The 16,349-nt window shown below is 55.8% G+C and overlaps 1 protein-coding gene across 3 annotated transcripts; it reads right to left on the minus strand.

Annotated features, from left to right (window-relative positions):
* Positions 1–6,713: 6,713 nt before the first annotated feature.
* On the minus strand, positions 6,714–14,657 carry REEP2 (receptor accessory protein 2). Of its 3 annotated transcripts, none has more exons than XM_012505125.2 (8): positions 14,423–14,657; positions 12,571–12,643; positions 12,198–12,274; positions 9,132–9,252; positions 8,800–8,913; positions 8,303–8,444; positions 8,080–8,210; positions 6,714–7,995 (listed from the first exon to the last, which is right to left on the minus strand). In XM_012505125.2, the coding sequence occupies exons 1-8, from the start codon at positions 14,452–14,454 to the stop codon at positions 7,927–7,929; spliced, it is 759 nt and encodes a 252-aa protein (XP_012360579.1). In that variant the 5' UTR covers positions 14,455–14,657; the 3' UTR covers positions 6,714–7,926. The 3 variants fall into 3 exon arrangements, with proteins under 3 accessions (XP_012360579.1, XP_003266486.1, XP_030684464.1); XM_003266438.4 differs by having other exon boundaries at positions 8,303–8,450; XM_030828604.1 differs by lacking the exon at positions 14,423–14,657 and adding an exon at positions 13,840–14,343 and having other exon boundaries at positions 6,776–7,995.
* Between the last annotated feature and the right edge of the window lie 1,692 nt (positions 14,658–16,349).

Raw genomic sequence — 16,349 nt, forward strand, 5'->3', positions numbered from 1 at the left:
TCAGATGCCACCTACCAGAGTCTACAGTCAAAATGTTCATTTTTTCTTGTTTTTTAATGTATGGGAGAAAAATGTAACATTCCAGATTTCTTTCTTTCTTTCTTTTTTTTTTTTGAGACAGAGTCTCACTCTGTTGCCCAGGCTGGAGTGCAGTGGCGCGATCTCGGCTCACTGCAACCTCCGCTTTCTGGGTTCAAGCGATTCTCCTGCCTCAGCCTCCTGAGTAGCTGGGATTACAGGCACGCATCACCACATCCAGCTAATTTTTGTATTTTTAGTAGAGACGGGTTCCACCATGTTGGTCAGGCTGGTCTCGAACTCCTGACCTCGTGATCTGCCAGCCTCGGCCTCCCAAAGTGCTGGGATTACAGGCATGAGCCACCACGCCTGGCCTAGTTCTTTTCTAATTGTGTTTCTGAAATTTGGAGTCAGCTGCCAGCATTTCTTGTGTGGCCGCAGTGTGCCTGGGCCAGGCTCACGGGCAGTGGGTGGGCCTAACTCCCCAGGCAGGCAGGAGCTGCTTCCAGAGCCTTCCAGCGCGCGGGAGGGCAGGGCTAGGCATGGCGGTGTCTCCTCTTTGAAATTAAGAACAATCTTTCTTGTAGCAAAGTTGCACCCGATGATGCTGCCTCCCCTCTCTGTGTTGTCTGGGCCCCTGTTTACAAGCACACCTCGCCCTTCCTGGGGGGAGCTGTGCTCTAGCCCCTGGGGGGCCTGTCGCAGGGGCAGGGCGGGCCCATCACCTTTGGTGGCTCCTGAAGAGCTGTTGACATGCAGTCCTTCTCACTTGGTTCGTGCTGCAATAAAGGCCATCTTCTCTCAAAAAAAAAAAAAAAAAAGAAAAAAACTGGCCAGGCGTGGTTGTGTGCGCCTGTGGTCCCAGATACTTGGGGGGCTAAAGTGGGAGGACTGCTTGAACCCAGGAGGTTAAGCCGTGATTGTGCCATTGCACTCTATTGTGGGCAATGAAGCGAGAAAGACCCTGTGTCTCCAGGAAAAAAAAAAAAAAAAAAGATTTGAGGCCAGGCACGGTGGCTCATGTCTGTAATCCCAGCACTTTGGGAGGCCGAGGCAGGCAGATCATTTGAGGTCAGGAGATTGAGACCAGCCTGGCCAACATGGTGAAACCCTGACTCTACTAAAAATACAAAAATTAGCCAGGCATGGTGGCACGCACCTGTAGTTCCAGCTACTTGGAAGGCTGAGGCAGGAGAATCTCTTGAACTCAGGAGGTGGAGGTTGCAGTGAGCTGAGATCATGCCATTGCACTCCAGCCTGGGTGACAGAGCAAGACTCTGTCTCAAAAAAAAAAAAAAAAAAAATAGATTTGAGTGGTCATGGCTTCTGCAGAGCAGGGAGCTGGTACTGGGTAAGTTGGGCTCCAGAGTTTCAATGCTCCTCCTCTCCACCTCCTTGTCCTTCCCACTCCTCCCCTTCTTCCAGGAGAACAAAACCAGGTGAGAGTGACCTGGGCTCGAGGAGTCTAGGAGCACATGAATGTCCTCTGCTCAGACTCCAAATAATCCAGGAGCGGGCAGGGAGGCTGCAGTCTTATTCTGAGTTGGCCACCCAGAAAGCTGGGCCTGGCAGGCCCAGGATGGACATGGAACAGAGGAAATGGGATCTCAATCACATTGTGGGAAATCGAGATATCAGGAAGGCTTCTCCCTGGCTTAGCTTACTCCACCCTTCCTGGGTTGGAGGTGCTGAGTTGATCTCTGGGGGATCCTTCCTTTTCTTAGTTGATGGGACTGAATCATGATTCTGGCTGAGATGGGAATGGGGTGAAGTCTTGGCAAAGAAAGACCCTCTGTTGGCCAAGACAGGAATGAGCTGTCTGGAGGACCATGCATTTCCCTGTCAGGGAAACGACAGGCACAGACAGTTAAGGGATGCTGGTGTAAAACTCACCATTAATATTTCAAGCAGCATTATTTATTGATCACTTTTCTGGCTGGGACAAAAGGAGAGGGTAATTCATAGGGGATGCAGGGCTAGTGGGGTCAACTTGGGAAAAAGGTCAGGGAAAGGTAGGTCATTGAGGAGCCTCACCCCCAGCCCCTGCAAGAATACTATGGGATTCCAGGATGTGGAGACTAGGGACTTTGTCTTTTTCTTTTTTTTTTTTTTTTTTTTTTTTTTTTTTTTTGAGATGGAGTCTCACACCGTTGCCCGGGCTGGAGTGTAATGGCACAATCTCAGCTCACTGCAACCTCCACCTCCCGGGTTCAAGCGATTCTCCTGCCTCAGCCTCTGAGTAGCTGGGATTACAGGCGTCCGCCACCACGCCATGCCTGGCCTGACTTTGTCTTTTTCAACTCCACAGTGCCCCAGATGAAAATACAGGAAGGGGCAGGGGGCACCTGGAGCAGGCCTGGGACTGCCATTGTGGCCATCAGGGAGACCATATCCAGGGAATGCCGCAGCTATATGGGCTTCCCTGCCTCTGGACCCAACTTCTCCTTCCTACCTCCCTGCCCCGGTTCCCCATCCCTTGCTGCCTCAGGGGTCCCTCTCCCCTCCACCCTGAAATCAGCTCCAGCAGCCTCTCTAGATGCCATTTCAGAAGCCCAGGTTGGGGCCAGGTGCGGTGGCTCACACCTTTAATCCCAGCACTCTGGGAGGTGGGCGGATCACTTGAGGCCAGGAGTTCGAGACCAGCCTGGCCAACATGGCAAAACCCCATCTCTATTAAAAAGGCAAAAAAGGCCGGGCGCGGTGGCTCACGCCTGTAATCCCAGCACTTTGGGAGGCCGAGACGGGCGGATCACGAGGTCAGGAGATCGAGACCATCCTGGATAACACGGTGAAACCCCGTCTTCACTAAAAATACAAAAAATTCTCCGGGCGTTGTGGCGGGTGCCTGTAGTCCCAGCTACTCCGGAGAATGGCAGGAGAATGGCGTGAACCTGGGAGGCGGAGCTTGCAGCAAGCCGAGATCGCGCCACTGCACTCCAGCCTGGGCCACAGAGCGAGACTCCATCTCAAAAAAAAAAAAAAAAAAAAAAGGAAAAAATGCAAAAAATTAGCCAGGCATGGTGGCCTGTGCCTGTAATCCCAGCTACTTGGGAGACTGAGGCAGGAGAATCTTTTGAACTGGGAGGCGGAGGTTGTAGTGAGCCGAGATCGCGCCACTGCACTCCAGCCTGGGCGACAGAGCTCCGAGACTCTGTCTCAAAAAAAAAAAAAAAAAAAAAATCATCCCATGGTGAGCTTGGCAATTTCTCTGTTCGGGGGAGGGTGCCGGAATCTCACTGCAAGTGGGGGTCTTCTTCTAGGTCTGAGCATCTCCTGGGGCAATAGGTGTGCACACAGACTGGGCTTAGGGGGAGACTGCTGCAGAATCCACAGCTGTCCTGTTCACCCACAAGGATGCTTTCTTCATGAACCTCCAACTCCAGGGAGCTGAGGACGAGGCATTCTGCTCACCAAACCTGGAGCCTACTGGCGGCGGGAGAGGATTGTCCGCGGGGCCGGGGAATCCCACATAGGGAGGCGGCTGCGCCACCTAGTGGGCTTTTCCATCCTCGCAGGCATCCCTCCCACCCCTCGCCGCCTCCAGCCTGGATATGGCACAGTTTTAGGCAGGACACACGCAAAAGCCGCTGGCCGGTAAGGACAGGAGATGCCCTCCTCCTCCAGACAGACCTGACCCAGCTCAGAGATGGAGAAACTGGGGGGATGTGGGAGGGGGGTGATCGTGTACTGGCGGAAATTGAAGATAGTGGGGGAGCCAGGAGGGGCTTTGGGCCTGCAAACAGCCTCTCCCTTTCTGGATGCCACAGATATGGGGACCATGGCTCAGAGCCCCCAAGGCCCCTCCCTCCTGTGCCCGCCCTGCCTCCCTCCAGGCCAAGCAAAGCTGGGCTCAGCTCTGCCGATCAAGGGAGAGCTGGCAGAGGCTGGATGGAGCTGCTGGCTTTCCTCTGACGTCACAGCCTGGAAATCCCATTTTAAGCAGGTTCTCTGGGTGTAGGGCACCCACAAGAAAGGGAGGGGGAGCCAGCTGAAGAAGCTAGAGACCTGAGGCTGTTATAGTCAGGTACCTCAGGCCTGGGGGGCTGCCCAGCGATCCCAAAGAGGCCTGGGCATGGGACCCAGCACTAGCCTGCCCCAGTCCCTACCCAAAGCTAATACCTCTCAAAGGCTCCTGGAGACCCAGGCAGTGATCGAGCACCCTCCACATAGCGCTGGCTATTTCTGACATCTCTTTCCCACTACCCTGGCTTGGAGAGATCTAAGGAGGCAGAGGGGAGAGGGGAGATTGTCCCAGGGAATGAGGGGACAGCAAGGGGTCACCTAGGCCCAGATGTGTGCCACCAGCCAGCCTCTTTCCCAGGAGCCTTTCCACCCATTCTTCTTGTCACCCTCCATCTCTCCTCTCCTCTGCACCACAGGGGGCAGGCCTTGTGCCCAGAGTTCTAGAAGCCTGAATGTTTCCATAGCAACAAACCAATGAGCTTGGAAATCTGAGCATGTTCCTGTGGACACAGGAAACCCCTGATGTGCATGGAGAGCTTGACAATGCAGAATCTGGAGGTGACCTGCCTAGCCACCAGTCACTGTGGATGTGAGAATGCTCCTGAGTGTGAGCCAGCGTGTGTGTGTGTGTGTGTGTGTGTGTGTGTGTGTGTTATGCAGCAAATAAGATTTAGGTTAAAGAGCGCCTAACCTGGTTTCCTGGGCATATGGTAGCTGTTAGCGTGGGACTGCAGCATCTTACTCTCTGGGGATCTTTCTAGAATGAATCCCTCCCCTAAATTTTACCGTGGTAGCTTCCTCTCCTTTCTGATGGAAAAATGGGCCAAAATTGCTCAGAGGTTGATGGTGAAGGTGATGCCCCTCAGAGGGCTGGTTGACTGGAGGATTCCAAGGAAAAACAAAAGGGACACCTCACATCTCCCACTGTGACCTCATTTCAGGGGGCTCTTGGCTAGCTTGGCTCAAGTGTGGAAGGTGCACATGCCCTGTGATGCCAGGGAAGGAGGAGGAAAGCCTAGTGTAAGGGCACTTTGCCGAACTTGGGGTCCAGAGCCTGGGTCTGGGTCCTACTCATACCCCCTACCCACCCCATGGCCTGCTTCCTTCATTTTCCTTCCACAGGCTGAGCTATTTCTCTGATCCCTTTTTCCTCCCTCACGGCTCTTTTCCTTTGTCAGTCTCTCCTCCGTACCTGCCTCTGCTCCTCTGCCAGCCTTTCCTTCCCCCTGGGTTCCGGCTTCCCGGGGGCTCATTCCCAGTCAGTTGTGCTTCTTGGCCCCTGGAGCTCTGGCTCTGCGTCCCAGGGCTCAGACCCCCTGCCCTGCAGCTCCCTTCTCCTCCTTTCCTCCAACCTAGCCCAGTAGTCAGGGCTGGACCCCTGCCTTTCCTGGTGCCACACAGGCTGTGCCTCTTTGTCTCAGCCCTTGGTTCCCTCTCTGTCCCCAGGGCTGGTTTCTCCACAAGCCCTTGTCCTGGCTTCCCCCTCGCTGCTTCTTCGCTCAACGTCTCTGGCTCAACCCCCTTTGGCATTTTTGGCCTTTCTAGGTACAGTCCCCGAGGCCTGCCCCACAGCTCCATATCCTATCCTCTGTCCCCTGGGGGCCTCACTGGGCTCTTTGTCCCCCAGAGCCTACACCTAGCACTTTCTGTTGGATACCAGAAGGTCCACTGAAGACTTGGGGTAAGATTCTGAGGGAAAAGACAGTCCTTGGGGTTGGGGCCAGTCCCTGGCCCTTCTTAGGCCTCTGGTTTTTATTAATCATTATTATTTTTTAAATAGAGACGTGGCCGGGCGCGGTGTCTCACACCTGTAATCCCAGCACTTTGGGAGGCCAAGGCAGGCAGATCACTTGAGGTCAGGAGTTTGAGACCAGCCTGGCCAACATAGTGAAACCCAGTCTCTACTAAAAATACAAAAATTAGCTGGGCATGGTGGCGCATGCCTGTAATTCCAGCTACTTGGGAGGCTGAGGCATAAGAATCATTTGAACCCGGGAGGCAGAGGTTGCAGTGAGCTGAGATTGCACCACTGCACTCCAGCCTTGGCAATAGAGACTCAGTGTCCCCCCACAAAAAAAAAATACAGATGTGATTTTCCCATGTTGCCCAAGCTGGTCTCAAAATCCTGGGTTCAAGGATCCTCCTGCCTCTGCCTCCCAAAGTGCTGGGATTACAGGTGTGAGCCACCACACCCAGCTAAGCCTCTGTGGTTTTTGTTTGTTTGTTTTTTGTTTCGTTTTGTTTGAGGTGGAGTCTTGTTCTGTCGCCAGGCTGGAGTGCAGTGGCACGATCTTGGCTCACTGCAATCTCTGCCTCCCACGTTCAAGTGATTCCCCTGCCTCAGCCTCCCAAGTAGCTGGGACTACAGGCGCATACCACAATGCCTGGCTAATTTTTTGTTTTTTTGTATTTTAGTAGAGATGGGGTTTCACCATGTTGGCCAGGATGGTCTTGATCTCCTGACCTTGTGATCTGCCCGCCTCGGCCTCCCAAAGTGCTGGGATTACAGGCATGAGCCACTGCGCCCAGCCCAGGCCTCTGGTTTTATCTTGAGTCCCAAAACCATTTTCCCAGACTGAGCCCCCTCAAGCCCATCTCTTAGCTGGGGACCAGAGCTCCTGTGGGTCACAGGCTGGCCTCCCCACTCCCTTAGCTGAACCCTGCTTCTCACTTGAGGTCCTTCCCACCTGTCAGCTGGTGTGGCAAGAACAAAGCACAGAGGCCAAATAAAATGAGGTGCCAGAGTTTGGTTTATTGGCTCATCCAGTGCCAAAGGTCCAATGGGCACCCTCTTCCCAAGGAACCGGGAGCCCCGCGGCTCCTGCATTTCTCTTTCTCCTTTACGTGTTCCTCCTGGCCCTGACTGAAGCCATGGCAGAAGCTGGGGTGGGTGTGAGCGGAGGCTGGGTTCTGCCAGGGGTCTTAGGGCCCAGTCTGCTTGATACAGGATGGGGACCCTGGGCAAGAGAGGATGGACCCCAGGGGCAGAGGAGAGGGGCTCACTCAGCAGGGGCTTGTACCAGAGCAGGGGTGGGCCCTGAGGAGCACGGGAGTCCAGCCCAGGGGCACGGTGGCAATGGGGTGACCTGAAAGGGAGCAAGGTCATAGGAGCAGGTGAGGGGCCTCCCAGATCCCCGTTCTCTCATGGGCTGGGTCCTCTGAGGCTCACAGCCTAGGAGGGAGGGTTGAGCAGGGAAAGGGCCAGATGACTGTGGGGCTCAGGGTGGGAGGAGGTGACTGCTGGAGGGACAGTCCTTGACCCAAACTCCCCTGAGCCCTAGACCCAGAAAGACACACTCACACAGCCCTGGACCCCCCCGCTTTTTAATGTGGGAACATGTGGCACTCAGCCCCACCCAATGACCAGGAAAAGAGCCCCCAGCTGCAGCTCTGACCTGGCCATCCTGGTCGCTGAAGCACACGCCAACCCCTGTCTTCCATCCACAGCTGCACCTGGAGGCCCCACCCAGGGTCCCCGACGTCCTCCCCGTGTGCTCCCTTTCCCCCATGTGCCTTCAGGCCCGTCCTTGGTCCATCTGGGCTAGGACTTCCCCCTTCCAGCTCCCAAACCAAGGCGAGCAGTGGAGACACGAAAGGACCTCTGAGAAGCAGATGGCTATGGGCTTCAGCAAGGCACTGGGTGGGCGGGGCAGGGCGGGGCTGCATCGGAACAGCGGTGAAGGCCGAGCAGTCCCCACCTCCTTGGGTGGCTCAGTCCTCAGCCTCTGGTCCACCCTCTACCCTCAACCCCCACAGCTGGGCCTCCTTCCTCTTTTCCAAGCCCCCTCTAGAAGAGTGGCCACTGGGCAGGCACCGGAAATGGCCATCTGAGGGGCCCAGGGGCCTGAGACACCTAGGCTACTGGCACAGTGTGGAGCGGGAGCTGGGTCTGAGGCCCCTCCTGAGGCTTCATCCTTGCTCTGCAGCCTGCGGGGGTGGAGGGGCTCAAGCTGAGTCGCCCCCGCCAGAGGTCTTCTTCTTGGGCCGGGTCTTCAGTGTCTTGGAAGCCAGTGGCTGTGGAAAGAAGGAGGAAGATGGGGCTCAGCCTGGAGCCACCACCCCCTGCCTGTTTCCCCAAGCTCTGGCCAATGCCCTCACCTCAGCTTTGGGCGCTTTTTTGATGGGTTTGGCCCTCTTGGGAGCTTTGTCTCCCATGTCATCCTCAGAGGCCTCTGTCCGGGAATCTGCCAGGTTTGTGCTGGACCTTAGACTCAGGGCAGGGTCATCTCCTGGGTGCAGGGAGAAAAGGAGGTGGGGGAATCTTTCCCATCTGGGCTCCTTGCCCTTGGGGCCCCACCCCAACCCCGGGCCCTGCCTGTACCTAAGTCCTCGATGGTGTCCAGGAGGCTGCCAGGGCCGGGTCGGAGGCGGCTGTCAGGCCTCTGCAGGGGCAGTGCGTCCTCGTCCCGGATCAGGGTCAGGTCCTGCATGCTGAAGCTGCGGAGCTTCTCTGACAGCACCCCCTGGCCCTAGGGTCACCACCACGCACCGGGAGAGCCGGGGGGAAGGGGCGGGGTGGAGATAGCGGTCACCATGGTGCTGGCAGCAGCCCCAGGCTCGGTGCCCTCCCCACACTCAGTTCCACACAGACAGAGCTGAGGGCTGGGGCAGGGCCACACTTTGCCTCTGGATAGATGGGGAAATGGCTGGACAATGAAAGTGACTCGGCCAGATATCGGTAGAGCCTGGACTGGAGCCTCCAGCTGCATGAGCCCAGAGTCTCTATAGCCCCGAGTACAGGGTGGATGCAGAGGGGCCTGGCCAGGGCCCTTTGTACAAGACAGGGGCCCTGGGAGTCCAAGCCTGCCCCCATCTCACCTTGGCGGCAGCTGTGACTGCAGCGTTGGCGGCAAGGTTCAGGCCCCTCTTGCCCACCCTCATCATGGTCTCATAGCTCTTGTCTCGGGCCTGCGTGATGTACTCGTCGATCTCCTATGGGATTGGAGGGGAAGGGAGAAGAGGAGAGGTCCTGCCCTACCCTTGTTCACCCCTGGACAGAGGCCCCTGCCTGTTCCAGGAGGCCACGGCAGCCCTGACAGGTCACTTTGGGCTCTGGGCCCCACAGGGAGGGCCAGTCTGTATGAGGCTGCAGGCTCTGGACTGCCTTGGCTGGAGGCAGGCTGGGAGGTGAGCTGAGAGTGGGGGCAAACCTTCTCCTTGTTGGACAGCGTTGGGTGCACGAACTTGCGGTAGAGCACGCTGGAGCCCTTGGTGTAAGGGGACAGCAGCCATATCACGAAGGCGATCTTCAGTTCAAAGTAGAAGGGGAACCTGTTGGGACAGGGGCAAGCGCAGAGTACAGGGCAGGGAGTTGGGAGGTACCCTGTGTCCAGCAGCACCAGCCCCGTGTGTGACCCTGCACAGCCCCTCACTCTTAGTGCGCTGGGGTCCCCATGGGGCTCATGGGACTGCTCCTTTGTAATCCAAAAGGGTCTGGAGGGCTCAGCTGAGGCTCCAGACAGGAAGGTAAGCAGTGACACTAGAAGGAATTTCCCCCAGCAGCGACTCTCCTTGCCTCATCCTCTCCCCAAGCCCCAGCCCTCTCACTCCTAGAGAAAACCCCCTTCCTCTGCCCTAGGGTCAACACCAAGGGAAACTCTCGACTGTGCAGGCCCACACCTGGGTCTTCACCCCTTCCCTTCCTGCCCTCCCTATCATCGAGAGGCCTGGGACTTCTCTAGCTTGCTCCGGACCCTCCTGCCCTGCCGTGACCCGCCCCTCACTTTTCAGGATTGCCCTTCAGTCCCCATAGCGCCTTCTCCTCTGGTCACAAACTCCTTCAGGTCACCTATGTCCTCACAAAGCCCTCATCAAAGCTCTCTCTTTTGCTGTGTCAAGACACACGTATAGGCCTGGCACAGTGGCCTGTAATCTCTTAGCACTTTGGGAGCCAAGGTGGGAGGATCACCTGAGCCCAGGAGTTCAAGACCAGCCTGGCAACACAGCAAAACCCCATCTCTACAAAAAATAAAAAATAAGCCAGGGGTGGTGGCGTGTGCCTGTGGTCCCAGCTACTCAGGAGGTTGAAGTGGGAGGATCACTTGAGCCCAGGAGGTCAAGGCTGCAGTGAGCTGAGATCACACCACTGCACTCCAACCTGAATGACAGAGTGAGATTCTATCTCAGAAAAAGAAAAAAAAGGCATCTATATTCACTACCCTCAATTTTGTTTTTCACCTCACTACCCTTGCCCTACTCTCAACATTTTTTTTTCTTTTGAGACAGAGTCTCGTTCTTGTTGCCCAGGCTGGAGTGCAATGGCGCAATCTTGGCTCACTGCAACCTCCGCCTCCTGGGTTCAAGCAATTCTTCTGCCTCAGCCTCCTGAGTAGCTGGGATTACAGGTATGCGCCACCACGCCCGGCTAATTTTGTATTTTTAGTAGCGACGGGGTTTCACCATGTTGGTCAGGCTGGTCTCAAACTCTTGACCTCAGGTGATCTGCATCCCTCGGCTTCCCAAAGTGCTGTGATTATGGGCATGAGCCACCGCACCCGGCCAATTTTTTTTTTTAACAGGCGGGTCTTGCTATGGTGCCCAGGCTGATCTCAAACTCCTAGGCTCAAGTGATCCTCCTGCCTTGGCTTCCCAAAGTGCCAGGATTACAAGCAGGAGCGACCGTGCCCGGCCTTTACCCTCAAAATTTTTTTTTTCTTTTGAGACTGAGTCTTGCTCTGTCACCAGGCTGGAGTGCAGTGGCATGATCTCGGCTCACTGCAACCTCTGCCTCCTGGGTTCAAGCGATTCTCCTGTCTCAGCCTCCCAAGTAGCTGGGATTACAAGCAGGTGCCACAATACCTAGCTAATTTTTTTTTTTTTTTTTTTTTTTTTGAGACGGAGTCTCACCCTGTTGCCCAGACTGGAGTGCAGTGGCTCGATCTCGACTCACTGCAAGCTCCGCCTCCTGGGTTCACGCCATTCTGCCTCGGCCTCCCGAGTAGCTGGGACTACAGGTGCCTGCCACCACGCCTGGCTAATTTTTTGTATTTTGTTTTTTAGTAGAGACGGGGTTTCACCGTGTTGGCCAGGATGGTCTCGATCTCCTGACCTTGTGATCCACCCACCTCGGCCTCCCAAAGTGCTGGGATTACAGGTGTGAGCCACCGCACCCCGCCATGCCTAGCTAATTTTTGTATTTTTAGTAGAGACAGGGTTTCACCATGTTGGCCAGGATGGTCTCAATCTCCTGACCTCGTGATCTGCCTGCCTCAGCCTCCCAAAGTGCTGAGATTACAGGCGTGAGCAACCATGCCCGGCCTTCACCCTCAATTTTTAACCCAATCTCTCCATCTCTTTCCTCTCCTAAAACTATTTTTCTCAAATGCAAGGGTCTTATCTATAAATGTAATGATCTCTTGTCCTCTCCCCCTTGGTAAAATTCTCTTCTTGAGTTCCGATGAACTGTTATTAGTCCCCTCTTCCCAGAGGTATCTGATCATTCAGTAAACATTTTTGAGTTCCTGCTGTGAATATACAGATGATTAAGACATATTCCCTGTCCTCAAAGTGCTCATAAATGCGTAGTCTAGTACAGCCTGGAAAATGCCTTGGAAATGCAAGTATCCAGCATTTATAGGAGTGAATCATATGCCTATTTTACAAATAAGGAAACTGAGGCCTTGAGAGCTGTGACCTGCCTAAGGTCACAGGCAGCATGGCAGAAGCAGGTTTCCTGGATTCCACTGAGGTGCTCTGGCTGCCACCAGAAAGAAACATGGGGATTATGTTTGTTCTTACTCCTTTTTTTTTTTTTTGAGATGGAGTCTCACTCTATTGCCCAGGCTGGAGAGCAATGGCGTGATCTCGGCTCACTGCAACCTCCACCTCCTGGGTTCAAGCAATTATCTTGCCTCAGCCTCCCTAGTAACTGGGATTACAGGGGCGCCACTATGCCCAGCTAATTTTTTTTGTATTTTTAGTGGAGACGGGGTTTCACCATGTTGGCCAGGCTGGTCTCACTCCTGACCTCAAATGATCCACCCACCTAGGCCTCCCAAAGTGCTGGGATTACAGGTGTGAGCCCCCTCGCCTGGCACTACTATGTCTGTTCTTCTGCAGGTCAAGTTAGGCATGAGAGGGGAGATATCAAGGACCCCACGAAATTGTCAGGAATGGGAGGAGCTTCACCCCCAGGCCCAGTCTTTTGTTTGGCTGGCTGGGTAGAGAAATGCAGAGGCCCTGGGCCCTGAGGTGCAGGAGGGGACACTGGACCTCACCAGGAGAGCACTATGTCCGTGAGCGTCTCGGCCGTGGTGAAGAAGGCAAAGACGATCCAGTACATCATCCATTTCACCTGAGGGACAGAGGGAAGCACTGGCTGGGGCACGGGGCTGAGGGGCCAGGGACACTCAGGACCCCAACTCTGCCTGTTGAACATGCCTGGGCTGGGGAGAACACCCAGGACCCCACTTCTGCCTGCCAGCCATGTTGGAGGCGCTGTGCGGGACACCCAGGGCACTCCTTTGCTGGTGGGTCTTGTTAGTGGCTGACAGCGTTGGTGCAAAGTTACCCCCATCTGTAATAGGACCTAGTGCCCTCCCCTCTCTCTGCCATGTGGGTTGGGTAGGGGGTGAAGGGTCATCCACTCACATATTCCTTCACGTTTTTTGTCTTCACGGCCTTGTAGGAAGAATAGGCTGGGTACAGGGTGCCAAAGATGAGCCTAGGGAGGCAGGCATGGTTACTGGGCCCCTCAGCCAAGGGCAGTGGCCTCTCCCTCCCAGCTCTGCATCAGCCCCTGGGTAAGTAATGGGAAGAGGGACAGAACTGCCCGCTGGACTGATGAACTCAGGTCAGGGGTTAAGGTCAAAGCAGCATGGAACATGCCCATCCAGCTAGGGTGATGCCCCCTTCCCCGCTCCACTGTTCAGTTTTTCTCTAGCCCCGGAGGCAGAGAAAGGCCCAGAGGCCAGAGGCCAGAGGGTCCAATGTGGTCCCTTGCGCCATGATCTTTGGTTACACACAAATATGTCATGGGGACTGGGAGTCAGGTCACTGCCACAGGGTGTCTTCCTTCTTGACCTCATGCCCATTCACACCCATCCGCCCTTACCCTCCACCTCTCTGTCTCAGAGCCAGGCTCTGCGAGGGAACTTGACACCACCTAACAGGGCACCCTACCTGGCAGGCAGAGGTACCACTGTGGCCCTGGGGCCCTAGGGAACAGAGGGCACAGGGGCAGGAGGCCCAGAGAGACAAAGAAGCTTATTCCCCCATGTAAACACCACAGGGATGGGGCTCAGGGGAGGGCCCCGCTGGTGATCCAAGTACAGAGTGCAGACAAGACACAGGCCGGGAAAGAAGAGGACCAATGCCCTTTGGGGCTTGCCCAGGCAAGAGAGAAGCAGCCACCATGAAGGCCACATGGAGGCGTGAGGCCCCTCCATTCCCCCTGGGGTGGGTGGGGGAAGAGAAGGAGTCTAGAGGAAACCAGGACAGAAGCACTTGGCCGGCCCGGCTGTACCGAATGGGAAGGGAGCAGGGTGGGGCTGCCGGTGTCAGTCCCCAACGGTGGAGGCCAAGGGGCAGTGTCCTCATTAGGGCAGGGGATAGCTCCGAGGCCCACGAGGAGCCCCTGTCAGGCTCAGCCCCTTGACAATGTGTGGGTGCTGCCTGTTTCCACATGGACAGGCGGGATACTTCCAAACCGGCTGGTGCAAGTGGAGTGCGGAGCAGAATCCTCAAGGACAAAGTCTGGGGTCGTGGGGAATGGTATGTGTTCCCTCCTGGGGCCCGGGGAGGTGCCGGAGACACAGCTCCACAGTGTGGCTGGCAGCCTGGAATGAAGGCCACCGAGCGTCCTCCCCCAGCGGGGTCCACAATCCCAGGCTGAGCACACACATCCCCTCTCCCAGTTACCTCTCACACTTTGTCCTCTGAGCATTTCTGCTTTCCGATACCCAGACATCCTCCCTAGGGGGCCTAAGGGCATGTGCCCTCGTCCCCAGTCTCCTGACAGCGAGTGGAAGGGAGAGGCCAAGGGGCCTGGTGATGGCTCTGAGCTGCGGAATGATGAGGCCCTGCCTTGCTCCACTCTCTTCCATCACCCTGTTACCTCCCCCAGAGGGACAGGGCCCGGGTCTGAGGACCTCCTCCAGCCCAGACCTGCTAGGTGGGGGAGGGGACGCGCCTGCCTCCCCTTTTAAATCACGCCGTGCTGCTCAGCCTCTAGGATGGGCGCAGGAGCAAGGACGGTAGAAATAAAAGAGGTTATTAATAAAGAATGTGGGTGAGGTCCCTGGGAAGCCAGGCCGGCCATGCTCCCCTAATATTCCCCCCTCCAGTCCTGGGTGCCACATCTCCATGTCTCTGGAGACCCCAAATAAGGACGCAGCGCCTTTAGGTGACTCTGCTGCACGAAGCTTCGGAGAAGTCCACCCGGGCTTTAACACCCCCGCCCTCCATCACAGCCCGCATCACCCCCCGCCGCCGCCGCACTCACACCACCAGGCGAGAGATGATCCAGGACACCATGGCGGGGCCGGGCGCAGCGCTGGGCGGGGACCCGGCCCGGCCGAGGATGCAGCTGCCTGAGGCCGAGCGGCGGCGGCGGCGGCAGCAGGAGCCGCAGTAGCAGCAGCAGCCGCTGCAGCAGCCGCCGCGGGGGCAGCGGAGCGCCCAGCGCCGCCGTTAAAGGGGAGGTCCCTGCCGCAGCGGCGGGCCGTGGGCGGTGGCGGCTCTTAAAGGGGAGGCCGGGAGGCCGCGGCGGCGGCGGCGCGCCCCCCGCCCCCCGCACCTGCTGTGGCCGGGCATGCGCCTCCGACCCTCAGTGCCCTGCCTTCCTCGAATCGCTTGTTCATCTTTCTTGGGTTTCAAGCCCTAGGCTGTTGTCGTGGGGGTCTCCATGGTTACATCCTGAAATCGACCCCTGCCCACCTCCTGCCCTGCCCACATCAAGCGCTATGTGCCAGCCCTTGTGCTAAGAGCCTCACTGCGTTGCCAGTGAATCCTCTTGACCACCCTATAAGGCAGGCGCTATAAATGCCCTCATTTTGAAGATAAGGGAATGAGAAGCTTAAGGTTCAATAATCTGTTGAGAGTCACAAAGCCACCAAGTCATGCTGCTAAGATGACCCCAGGAAGCCTACTTTAAACAGGTTACATCCCCAAACTGCTGACTAGCAAACTCTCCTCATCACAGGCCCTGGAGACATCCACCTGAGCTTCCGAGTCACAGGTGCAGCCGCACCTGTCCACCCCACTCCTCATATCCGTTGAAAGAGGATCTCCCCTGACCAGATGATCTGTTTTGTTTTTTTGAGACAGGGTCTCACTCTGTCGCTCAGGCTGGAGTGCAGTGGCACAATCTCAGCACACCTCCTGGGCTTGAATGATCCTCCCGCCTCAGCCTCCCGAGTAGCTGGGACTACAGGTCCAAAACACCACCAGCTAATTTCTTTTTTTTGTTTTTTTTTGCCGAGACGGGGTTTTGCAATATTGCCCAGGCTGGTCTCAAACTCGAGCTCAAGCGATCCACTGGCCTCAGCCTCCCAAAGTGCTGGGATCACAGGTGTGAGCCACTGGGCTGCTGGTCTTTTTTAGGTTGTCAGCTCCTAAGCTTTGCAGGGGAACAGAGCTTTATGCTCTCAGTGTGGTTACTGACAACAAAGGGTCAACCTTATTTCTTTTCAAACAGAGGGGCTGGGAGAGGGTCCTGGGGCTCCAGTTCCACCCCCATCAGCAAGCACTAGTGGCAGTGAATGTCCTGATTCTAAAGACATTTATATCCAGAATGTAGGCTAGCCTGCCTCCTGATCTTCAGGAAAGTAACCAACCTCCAACCATCCACCAACCCCCAAGCCCTATTGCTCTCCTTTCCTGTCCCATTTTAAAGCTTCTGCATTCCTCTACCCTTTATGTTGAGGTGTAATCCTTCGGGTGACTACAGCATCAACCTGTGCCCATCTGGGCTGAAAGGACACATTCAGAACTGTGTATTTCAAAGAGTCATGGTCTTATTCAAGCTCAGTATCCCTGATCCACACAATGGTCTATTTCTAACCTGGTAAATTATATTTCCAGGTTCAAACACTTTGGAAGATGTTTCCCAAAACGTTCCAGAGAAGCAGCCTCTGATAACCCCTCTTGCTATTCTTTACAACTTCCTCTCCAGAAAGCCTCTCCTAATTGGAATGCAGTCTGTTCTCACCCCACAATGAAACACTTTAATTACTGCTTGATAAATCCCACATGAGTGTCTCCCACCATCTCTAAGGTGGATCTATGGCCACACGTTTCATGTGGGCAGCCAGGCCGCCTGCTTAAGAATCCCACCACAGACTGTCCAACTTTGCTGAGGCCACACACCATGACCCTTCCCCCTAGACTCTGCCACAGGAAGGGAGGACCCCACCTTTCCCACTCCATTC

This window comes from Nomascus leucogenys, chromosome 2, assembly GCF_006542625.1.
Source record: "Nomascus leucogenys isolate Asia chromosome 2, Asia_NLE_v1, whole genome shotgun sequence".
Classification (NCBI taxonomy): Eukaryota; Metazoa; Chordata; class Mammalia; order Primates; family Hylobatidae; genus Nomascus; species Nomascus leucogenys.